The 12,114-nt window shown below is 36.3% G+C and overlaps 1 protein-coding gene across 1 annotated transcript; it reads right to left on the reverse strand.

Moving 5' to 3' along the window:
- Window positions 1–2,934: 2,934 nt before the first annotated feature.
- On the reverse strand, window positions 2,935–11,785 carry LOC112742105 (beta-glucuronosyltransferase GlcAT14C). The gene is made up of 4 exons (XM_025791348.3): window positions 10,910–11,785; window positions 4,596–4,671; window positions 4,385–4,500; window positions 2,935–3,538 (listed from the first exon to the last, which is right to left on the reverse strand). Exons 1-4 carry the CDS (start codon window positions 11,451–11,453, stop codon window positions 3,033–3,035), a joined length of 1,242 nt encoding a protein of 413 aa, XP_025647133.1. The 5' UTR covers window positions 11,454–11,785; the 3' UTR covers window positions 2,935–3,032.
- Window positions 11,786–12,114: the final 329 nt, after the last annotated feature.

A 12,114-nucleotide genomic window follows, 5' to 3' on the forward strand; every position in this document is an offset into this window, starting at 1 on the left:
AATTGATAGTAGGATAACATTGAATCACTTTTATAAACGTTAAGGATACAAATAGGATGATTTAAACGTTAGGGACACAAATAGGACTTACCCCAAATATTGGGGACAAAAACGATACTTTACTCTTAATTAAAATTGAAAAGTAATAGTCTTAATCCATAGAAATAAATAGAACTCCTAACCTTAACCAAAGAGGCTTACTGGCTCATGACTTATAGAGAAAACAAGGGTTTTGAAAAGTATAAAAGTGTAGAAGTGAGAAGATCTCCCTCCGGGCGAAGTGAGCTCCCAAGGGCTAACTCTTTTCCCTTTTATATCTAACCTAATTTTGATTTGAAAGTAAAATGAAATAATAAATTCTAGACCTAAAATATTTGAAACTAAAATAAAATAATAAATTCTAGACCTAAGATTTTGTTTGTAAATAAAAATAACTAAAATAAGATAAAAGATAACAATTAAAAGCTAAATCCCACTAAAGATGCTCCCTTGGGTGAAGTTGACCCACACTTCTAACATTCAGCACCAGAATTGGCGTTCAGCACCAGAACTGGTAGTGGCTCGGGTGCTAGGTCTGTCTTCTTGGGCGCTAAACGCCAGGCTCGGCGTTTAGCGCCCTTCAAGGCAGTGATTCCTGAAAAAAAGTATAGACTGTTATATATCGTTGGAAAGCTTTGAAAGTTGGCTTTCCAACATCTTAGAACCGCGTCCATTGGACCTTGGTAGCTCAAGTTATGCTCGTTGGAGTACAAAGAGGTCAGGGTTGACAGCATTCACTTTCTTCCTTCTTTTTTGCACAAAACTCTGCCAAATTGATCCGAATTTCACCTGAAATCACAAAAATACCAAAACAACTCAAAGTAACATCTAAAGAGGATTTTAACACTAAAATATAACTAAACTCACTCAATTCTAACTAAATTTTACTAGAAAATAAGCAGAAAATGGGTATGAGATGCTCACGCATCAGTCCTCATGTGTGACTTGGAGTTTATCCCAAATCTCTTTTGTGTTTTGCATCTTGAGACCTTTCGATATTCCTCAAAGCTAATGGTGTAGTACATCATGTTGATAGCCTTAGTGTTGTGCTCCACTTTCTTCTTGTCTTCATCATTCCACTCAATGTCTTCTTTTGGAATAAGTTCACCTTCGGTGTTGGTCTTTGTTGAAATATCCAGGATGTTTACATTTATCTTCTATCTGTTGTAGTCCATGAACTGTAGAAAGATCCTCATCCTTTCCTTCCAGTAGGTGTAGTTTTTGCTATTGAAGAATGGTGGCCTGTTGTTGGACTGCCCTTTAATAAGAGTATATGCAACCACGTTTGCTCCCATGTTGGCCATTTGGATCTTTCTTCCAAGTTGTTAGACTTGATGCTTGAGACCTTAGCTCTTGATACCAATTGAAGGTTTACAATGGCCCAGAGAAGGAGGGTTGAATCTATGGCCTCTTTTTATACTTTTAAACTGGTACAGTAAAATCGAATCTGCAACTTTAGTTCTACTCTGTCTGCGATATGGATTATGCAGGAGACAATTTATTTTTGTCTCATAACAAATGAATGAAAACAGAGCAGAGAAGAGAAGAGGACACAGCCAAGTATCCTGGTTCAACCACCTTATGCAACGTGGCCTACATCTAGTCTCCACCATAACTATGGTAAAGTTTTCACTATCTTTTCAAAGATTACATACACAAATTTTCTAGGATTCTTCCTAATCCTATCCAAGACAAAGCAAACTTCTGACAAAGCTTGATTTAGCTAGATGACACTAATTGCTCACCCAACTTAGCCAGAAAAACCTCTCAGGTTTATGATTACAAAATAGAAATACATCAAAAGAGACTGACATAAAATGGCTTATCTATCCAAGCTGACTCTCTTTGCCTTTTTTTTCAAATAGTTTTTTTAAATACCTCACATTGCTTTTACCAAGAGAAATCAAAGAAAGATAAATTAAGAAAGTAAGATAAATAATCTAACCTCATGAAGGAGAAGAAATATGGTAGCTTGAAAGCTATGTGAAGAACTAGATTCAAACACTCTCAAATGTTACTTTTTTATCTTGGCAGAATGCTCCCTTTAGTATAGGTGTTTGCTTCCAAAACTTCAACCTTTGAGTGATAAGGGTGCTGGGTTAACTCAGAAATTTGAATTCACTCTCCTTTCTTCAATTCTTGGCTGACTACTCCCTTTTGTATGGGGTAATGTCTCCAAAACTTGAGCTAGTGGGTAGAGTCAACTTCTCCAAAATATTTTGACTTTTAACCCAACTAAATATTTATATGTTTGTCATCATCAATAAATTAAATTGTTTCTCAAACTCAACAATTTTAATTATGTTAATGTAAAATTTTGTTTGAAATCAGTGAAGAATTTTGTTTAACATTAGTACAAATTGGTTTCAAATTTGTTAGATTCTAACAACTCCTAACCACCTCTAACTTCCTACTCGACACCTCAACAATCTTACTCTTATCAGTTAGATTTTGTTATTCTGTTTTAGAATAGAGTTGGTTACTACATGTGTAGTTGGTTACATTTAAACTTGTACACAATAAAGTCAGCTCATAGTATCATTCGGCTCAGTTTTCCTCTCTTCTAACAATACTGCACATAATGACAAAAAACCATTAATAAAAAAATAATTAATTTGATCACGATTTCTGATTCAGAAACAATATCATTCTTTGGTGAAGAAAAGCAGAGCAATACTATCCTGGTTAAGGAGAAATGCAGTTCATCCTTCTGACTTCTAACTAAATAAAACTAGACTATTATTGTATTCTAACCCATCAAATACTTCGGTTTGTTGATCCTTTTTTTTTTTTTCTCCTTCCACCAAAATTACACTTAAGAATCAACTTGAGGTCTTCTGCATAAAAGTTCCTAGGAAATCCAAGGATTGAATAAAAATAAACAAACGCAGCAAGTTAAGTCCACTTCAAAAACCAGTAAAATTTATATATCAAAAGGCTTTCAATAGCAGCTGTTAATCAAAATTATACAGATGGACAATGTATCTTGAATACTACTTGCACTGTTTCGGCCTAAAATTTTCCGAATCCAATATCTTAACCACTAGTTTCTCAAGCCTCTTTGAGCCTATACTTGGTTTAACTACAACTGGATTTCCATAAACAGAACACGGAGCTTTCCCACTGCCAATACACCAACCACCGGGAGTAAAGTAGCCATCTTTTCTTCTCAAGAGTTCCTTATCGATTTTATCGAGAACTGGATCATCCTTGTTAAACTTTCTAGCAAAAGGTGCACCACTTTGGACCATGTTGTCAAAATGCACCAGCGTCAAAAACATTGGATCCTGCTTCGGCGGGTTGTCCCACTTTAAATAATGCAAATCATGATTCACGGTGGTGTTCTGGTAGTCCTTGTGATTGCACATGACAGTGTGGAAGTAGCCTTCGTGGGATGAAAAAAAATTTGTATAATACATAAGGAGAGTGCGCGGAAGGTTATCCCAACCACGAATACAGAACTCGAGAAAGGATTTTGTTAGGATAACCCATTCAGAGCCTGTAAAACACAAAACACATTTAGCTGAAATATCCAAGAGATGTTTCAACACATACATGAATGGAATATCAAAGAGAAAATCCAAATCTCTCTTTCCCTCTTTGTTTTACTACAGGTAAACCGAAGTTGAAAACTGAAGGTTTTAACCACGAATTAAAGATGGCTATGCAAAAGATCTATGCAACAAAGAATTGTAAAACAAGAACTAGACCTTAGTTACATTTTCCAGAAGTGACTACAAGATAAACAGTAGAGGTTACCACATCACAAACTTCCCAAGAAAATTACACAACCATTTAAAGATTTGAAAGTTCTGTCTGAAAAAATACCAATATATAATTGTTGATAACATCTAAAGAACAAAAGAAATTGTCAAGATGCTTCAATGCCATTGTTCGATAGTCTGGATCAAGCTGATCTGTGTTACATAAATATCAAAAGAATTCCTGATAACAGTTCAAGATCAGTTTGACATATTAGACTAAGGGTGCCCTTGTTACCTTGTTTCAGATTCTGAAAATTGTGATTCCAAAACTTAAAACTGTTGATATTATGAAAAGATGGGAATTGATTTTTTGTCATAAGATATGTTATCAGCATCTAGCTAAAAAAAAAGGGGGGAAAAAAAACCACAAAACACGAAACAAAACAAAAGTTGTTCAAAAAGTGATTTTTTTTTTTTTTTTTGCCAAAAGAACACATCCAACTGCACTAAATAAGGTGATTTAACACCATGCATCTAATATGATTATTAATCACGAAAGCCTCTGTTGTCTTGTAGACATATTAATCTACTATCAGTTCCAAGGCACAATGACAAAATTATGCATCAAAAAGAATAAATACCTGTGAATAACTTGAATGAATTTGGGACTGATCTTTTCTCTTTAGCATAAAAGAGACCAGATTTTTTAGAATGATACAACCCTGGATCTATGATTATAGGCTTTGCTCTCTGATACCTGCAATCATCGTTACATTTCTACAAAGTTTACAATTAACACGACTAGGTGTAGCAACAAACTAAAACAAATCAAACGTAAAATAATATGCTCACTCTTTCCAACCCATATTACTAGTGTGCTCTATGAAGTTTAGATCCCTGGGTATGAATGAGAAGATATGGAAGAGATCTGAAGCAAGTTATATGAGAAAAAAAGTCAGCAAACACAAACATAATTTATATATGTGAAATATCAGACATGGATCTATTCATCAAGAGCCACGAAAATCATGAAAGCGAGAAGTAGAAAAACCTTACGTACAACGAGATTTGAATCAAATGACAATCTTAACAGTTATGATGTGAAAATGATCATACGAGAGCACAAAATATTTATTTTCTAATATCCATATATAAAAACAAATTAATTAAAAAATTATTGCATAGCTGACTAGGACAAACAAGTATCACCCTAAAAGAAAGAAAGAAAGAACCTAAAATTATTAACAACCGCAAAGGAGGGAAATGAAGGATTCCTTCACCTAAGTTAGCATGGACATAGCATCTTGTCAAAATTCCATGCTTTCAAACCAAAGGAAGTTGACTTATGATTTAGCAAGTAGCTCCAGCCTCCCAAGGCTTCAATTTCAGTTATACAACTATACAAACATATTCCCTATTCAGGATACCTTGTATTAACCCATCATAGAAGTAACGAAGTTTAATATTGATTCATACCAAGATTCTTTCATGGTATCATGAGCATTGGGTCACGATCCATGGCATTGATCGTTCCAGTTTCATCCTCCTCCAACAACAATTCTAACACCTTCACTGCTTCTCTTCTTGACAAATTGCATGAGGATACTTTCAAAACTTGGCAACAATTGGCTCTACATGTCATAAATGCAAATGAACATGCAGATCATCTGAATCCAGAAAAAGTTCCAGAAAAAAGTTCAAGGCGCTGCAGCCAAAGCTTCAGGGACAGAATCTGAAAATTACAAGCAATGGAAAATTAAGGATCACTACATTATGACTTGGCTGCCCTCATTTGTTGATTCAAGTTTCAAGAACCGAATGCTAGATTGTGATTATGCACACCAAGCTTGGTCCAAGATTCAAGATTACTTTTCTAAATTCTCCAAGATCAAAGTCCAACAATTGAAAGCACAGCTCAAATCAATCAAGAAGAGAGGTACATCTGCTGCTGATTATTTGAGCAAGATCAGGAAGGTTGTAGATTCTTTAGCTGTCATAGGTTATACTTTGTATTTAGAGGATCACATCACTGCCATAACTGATGAACTCTCCGAAGACTATGCTCTCTACATTTCTTCTGTTTTAACCAAATCAGAAACAATAACTCTAATTGAGGCAGAAGCACTTTTACCAGCTAATGAGGATATGTTTGAAAGGTTTCAAAAACCAGAATTTGGATCCTTTCAAGCAAATTATATTCAGGTTTCATCACAGTCTGGTACAACATCAAGAGCAAATTCTAATGGAAAAAGAGGTAGAGGGGGAAGATTCTACAGAGGTGGAAGATTCAATAATAAAGACTCAAGATCAATTTGTAAATTGTGTGGAAGATCAGGCCACGCTGTCATCAATTGCTTCCATAGATTCGATCAGACTTTCCAGCAACCTTCCACAAATATGCCTCCATCACAAGCCTCTAATAATCTAGCACTACCACCACCCCCCTCATACCATACACCTAGGGCCTATCTTGCAACTCCATCATCGATTTCAGATCCTTCCTGGCTCCCAGACACAGGCACAAGTCATCATATTACATCTGATCCAAGTAACTTCATTGCTGCCTCCAAATATAATGGGCCAGAACAAATCCTGTTAGGTAATGGTACAAGTACATCTATAGCACATTCTGGTTATTCTTATTTAGTAAATCTTGAAAGAAACTGAACAAAAATTTCTTTTAGATCAACTTCTACATTCTCCAGATATTGCTGAAAATCTAATAAGTGTTCAAAAGTTTTGTGCTGACAATCATTCCTTTTAGAATTTCATGCTAATATTTGCTATGTTAAATCCTAGGCCACCACGGAGATCCTCCTTCAAGGAGCTCCTAAGAAAGGCGATATGAGTTTAATAGAGCTGCTGTTACAAGATTACCTACACATTCTGCAAATCAGTTTTCTTTAAATCCTCTTAATGTACCACCTAAGTTCTCACTGGCTTTATTGATTCTTACACTTCATGGCATAATAGACTTGGGCAATGTCCACCCAAAGTAGTTCAATCTGCTAAAAACTTGTAATGTCAACTTACCATCTAACATCAATAAAGAAAGTGTATGTGAGGTTTGTTATATGGCTAAGATGCACCACTTGACTTTTAATCTTGATTCCTTTAACTTTCATGCTCCTCTTGATATGATGTATTCTGATCTATGGGGACCAGCTCCAATTACATCATATCATGGCTTTAATTATTATGTTTTGTTTGTTGATGCTTATACCCGTTACACTTGCATCTATCTTTTACATTCCAAATCTCAAACCTTTAATGCATTCTTATAATTTAAAGCTATGATTGAAAAGCATACAGGACCAAAATTAAAGCTTTCCAAACTGACCATCAAAGCGAGTATCTCTCCAAGTCATTCACTCAATACCTTGTAGAGAATGGAATCACTCACAAATTTCCATGTACATATACACATCAACAAAATGGACGTGTTGAGAGGAAGCATCGCCATGTCACTGAAACTGGCCTTGCTATGTTGGCTAAGGCTTCTCTTCCCTTAATCCATTGGGATGATGCCTTCCTTTCAGCTACATTTATCATTAACCGTTTGCCTTCCCTGACAACTCAAAATACCTCTCCTTATGAAAAACTTCATCATGACAAATGAAATTACTCATTTCTAAGAGTATTTGGTTGTGCTTGCTACCCATGGCTCAAACCTTACGCTCAAAACAAATTTGATTTCAAATCAGAATTATCAGTTTTCCTTGGGTATGCACCAAACCACAAAGGCTACAAATGTCTTACCAAATCTGGCAAAATCATCATCACTCGCCATGTTAAATTTGATGAGACTAAGTTTCCTTATTCTACCCTCTTTCCTACTGATCCTCCCAATTCCTATACTTAATACTTCTGCACCTTATAATGTTGAATTACCCCAAACTCCTCCAACCACATAACCCACACATATTCCACAAGCCTCATCTAATCTTTCAGACCACACTACCATAAATACATCTCCGTTCAAACACAGATTCTGATGCTCAACCAGACTCTTCCCGTTGAAGTCCTGTCCCTTTAAACACATCACTTCTCACCCTCACATCACATTCTAACAGCATACAATTTGGCGCTGCTCCACCTACCCGTCTCACCAAGAACCATCACCCCATGCAAACAAGATCTAAAACCGGCATCTCTAAGCCTAAAGCTCTTATTGCCAGTACTACACCTAACATTGACCTCATACAACACATTCCTACATCTATCACCCAAGCTTTACAAACACCTCAATGGCATAGAGCTATGCAAGAAGAGTTGAATGCTCGTCACAACACTAAAACATGGTCTATAGTTTTTCCTCCATCAGATGCCAAAGTAATTGGGTGTAGATGGATTTTCACAATCAAGAGACATCCAAATGGTGCTATTGCTAAATATAAGGCCCGATTAGTTGCCAAAGGTAATCATCAGGTAGAAGGAGTGGAATTTGACCAGGTTTTTGCACCTGTAATTAAACCCTCCACCATTCGGATTGTTTTACCTATTGCATTAAAATTTGGTTGGCAAATTCGTTAATTCGACTTATAATGCGTTTTAAATGGTGACCTTAATGAATTGGTTTTTATGAAGCAACCTCCAGGATTTCAGCAAGCAAACATGATCAGGTTTGTCGTTGCACAAATCCTTGTACGGATTAAGGCAAGCTCCTCGAGCATGGTTCGAAAAACTATCATCTACTTTAGCCACATTTGGTTTTTAAGAAAACAAGGTCACATCATTCCTTATTTGTTAAACATAATGCTGCTGTTACTATATATATCTTGGTGTATGTAGATGATATTTTGATTACTGGGAGTGATTCAAGTGCTGTTCAAACTACTATTACTCAACTACATCACCTTTTCTCTCTAAAGGATCTTGGTGAATTAAGCTATTTCTTAGGCATAGAAGCAAAGAAATTGCCCTCTGGTGCTTATCACCTCTCTCAATCCAAATACATCTCTGACCTTAAGAAAGTTGGCATGACCGAGACTAAAGGGGTGCCTACACCTATGATTACCAGTGTAAAATTGACTAAGCATGGCAATGAGTTCTTTGAAAATACTACTCTTTATAGATCAATAATTGGTTCCCTTCAATATGCCACTTTAACGAGACCTGAAATTTCTTATTCTGTTCAATAGATGCAACAACCTTTAATTTCTCACTGGAAATGTGTTAAACGTATATTGAGGTACTTGGCTGGCACATTGGATCAGGGATTGATTTTTCATTCCAGCACTGAACTACAACTCTTTGCTTTTTCAGATTCGGATTGGGGGTCAGATTTGGCCGATCGAAGATCAACCTGTGAACATGTTGTGTATCTTGGAGCCAAGTTAGTGACTTGGTCTAGCCACAAACAAGCATCTACGAGCAGAAGTAGCACAGAGGCAAAATATAGAGGATTAGCTGAAACTGACTTCTCAACTAATCTGGATCCAGAACTTACTTCAAGAGCTCTATGTTCAATTACCAATAATTCCAACTCTTTATTGTGATAACATGAATGCTGTCTTATTAGCAGCTAACACGATTCTCCACAGTAGGACAAAGCACTTCGAGTTGGATTTACATTTTGTGCACGAAAGAGTGAATCAAAGGTTACTCAATGTTATCCATATTGGTTCGGTTGACCAAGTTGCAGATATATTTACCAAAGCCCTTTCGGTAGATGCCTTTAATCGATGTAAAGTCAAACTTAAAGTGGCTTCCAAAGCCACATTAAGTTTGAGGGGAAATAATAGAGAGAATGAGGGAAAAGGAAGTTAGTTAGAATTCAAACTTCTATTAACCTCTTTTTGTAACAGAATTAGTTAGAATTAGCTTTCTTTCCTTATTTAGGTAATGCTGTTAGAATGCTATATAAGGACTAAGTGGCTCGTAGTGTATTTCAACTTTCTTTCACTCATTCTTCAAGAATACAGAATCATTCAATATTCAATCATGGTCATTTCTTTCTACCTTCTCTTTTGGTTCTGCATTATTCTGCAGAATTGATTCATACCAAGATTCTTTCAAGAGTCAACTGGAACATAATGTTAATGAAGTAGATACGAGGATGCTTCAACAGATGTGCGGATCAACCAGACCAAACTGGATTAGCAATGATGATGCTAGACGGACAGTTAGGCAGCATCAATTACAGAGACAATGGTAAAATCTCGTATGTAGGCAGTATAAACATTCAGAGAAGGCCAAGTGGAGGCACTACTTATGACAGTGGATAAAATGGAGGATAGTCCTATAGGTAGAGGTAGAGAGAAACTCAAGAAAACCTTAGAAGAAATTATTTTTAATATATGATGTCGAAATGGATGAGTGGTCATACGCGATTGCATAGAATAAGGAACGAATATATAAGAGAGAGTTGGAATAGCACCTATTGTGGAAAAGATGATAGAATCGCGTCTCAAGTGGTTTGGACATATGAGAAGAAGACCAACAGAGCACCCAGTCAGGAGGGTGGATGAGATGAAAGATGGACAATGGGTGAAAGGTAGAAGAAAACCTAGAAAGACCATCCATGAGGTGGTCAAACGAGATCTACATGTAAACGGTCTCTCTGTAGAAATGATACATGATAGAGCTTAATGGCGTCGTTTGATTCATGTAGCCGACCCCACCTAGTGGAACAAGGCTCTGTTATTGTTGTTTGTTGTTGTATGTGGTATTAGAAGAAATTTCGATTCATCTACTTATGCTAGTAAAATTAGTCAGTATCTCAATAGAGTTAGTAAAACAACAAGCTGAGCTGCCAACATACCCTTTTACTTGTTAGTTTAAAAGGAGTCAAAAGTCCAAAAATAGCAGTTACAATTTAAACCAATGAAGAGTGGGCACCAGAAGCTTTACCATGCTTAATGAGAACTATGAAGAAGATAAATTCATCAATACACAAGAGTGACAAGTCTCAACTAACCAAAAAATTTATGATAATCCTTAGATATGGTAAATGAACTACCTATGGTGAATGGACATGATCTCAGCATCAAATTCATCAAATTTATTAACCATAAACGACTTAATAACATTAACTTCCCATTCCCAATAGCCCTTTTAGATTTTTCGCACATACCCAATTCATCATTCATCATTTATACCATTTCTCTAAATATAGAAATCAAGGTTTTTCAAGAAAAGACAACATTTCCGAATTTTACACTTACCATCCTGAGACATGAGAGGATAATCATAGGCACTGAGATTGATGAACCAATCCCAGTCCTTGACCTTCTTGAGCAACAACGCAACGCAATGAAGGGTAGAAGCAATCATGGTTGGGCCCTTGTAGGTGACCAAATCAGCTCTCCCAACAACCATAACGTTCGCAAACACCCTCATAACACTCTCTGACTTCACATACTTCGCAAGCTCTAGCCTCTCCGCATCGGAAGCTTCTAGATCGAGGTGGACCAGGTAGTAGTTCCTAGGGTGGTACACTGCCTGAAGGACTCTCCTGAGCCTCGGCGCGTCCCCTTTGCTTCCCGTGAGGAGGTAGGCGAACCTTGGCAAGGTAGGAAGACCCGTTTCGCCGTCGTCGGAACCCGAACGATCAACATGGAAAGGGGTAAAATTGGGAGAATTTGAATAGGGTTTGGTGTGGGTAACGGAAAGTGTGAGGAGGAGAGTGATGAAGAGAACGGTTATTGTGATTGTGGTGGGTATGACCCATTTCCGTTCTTGGTGGTGGGAACTATGATTTCTCTTCATAGCATCTGCACTCTGCTGGCTGTGTAATCTTTTGTTGTTTCGGAATTTTGGGGGAAATTTTAAGGTTTTTTTTTTTTAATTCTCTTTTGTAGGAATTTATTTTGTTTTATTTTTTTTATATATAAATGTTTTGGGTATGTGAGTCTATGGAGGTGTCAGCGGTGAAGAGGGATGTGTCTGGAGTTTGGTTGGTTTTCTGATGTTAGGTTGGTTTGATTTGTGATCTCTGCAAGGTGATGGGTACTTGTAGCTCAAAAGTTTTCATCCGTGAGATGGTGTGAGACTCCGAGCCAGAGGGAAATACCAACTGCTCTCATTTTTAAAATTAATTCTTAGGGTTAACCACCAAAAACGCTCCCGAATTATTCAAACGCTAATAAAAATGTACCCAAATTTTACTATCGACAAAAATATCTTCAAATAATTTAAAAACACAGCAAAAATACCCAACAATAAATATATATTTTCAAAAAATACCTTAGAGATTGAATTTTGATGCAATTTTTTGCAAGCATGATTATAAAATTGAGATATTATTATCCTTAAAATTTGGTAATTTTTCGATTTTCGTTAAGTATATATTTTTCTTATAATTTTTTTGTTAACAACCAATAATACTTTTAAAAAATTATAAAAAAACATATATACTTAACAAAAAATC

The sequence above is a fragment of the Arachis hypogaea genome, chromosome 14 (genome assembly GCF_003086295.3).
Source record: "Arachis hypogaea cultivar Tifrunner chromosome 14, arahy.Tifrunner.gnm2.J5K5, whole genome shotgun sequence".
NCBI classification, from domain to species: Eukaryota; Viridiplantae; Streptophyta; class Magnoliopsida; order Fabales; family Fabaceae; genus Arachis; species Arachis hypogaea.

What these genes read in the sequence shown, in the direction of transcription:
- LOC112742105 (XM_025791348.3), bottom strand. Translation starts at nt 11,453, where the DNA reads ATGAAGAGAAATCATAGTTCCCACCACCAAGAACGGAAATGGGTCATA. An exon ending in AGTAATATGGGTTGGAAAGA is followed by an intron (nt 4,501 to 4,595) that starts GTGAGCATATTA and finishes CGATGATTGCAG; the next exon opens with GTATCAGAGAGCAAAGCCTA. An exon ending in TTCATTCAAGTTATTCACAG is followed by an intron (nt 3,539 to 4,384) that starts GTATTTATTCTT and finishes TGTGTTTTACAG; the next exon opens with GCTCTGAATGGGTTATCCTA.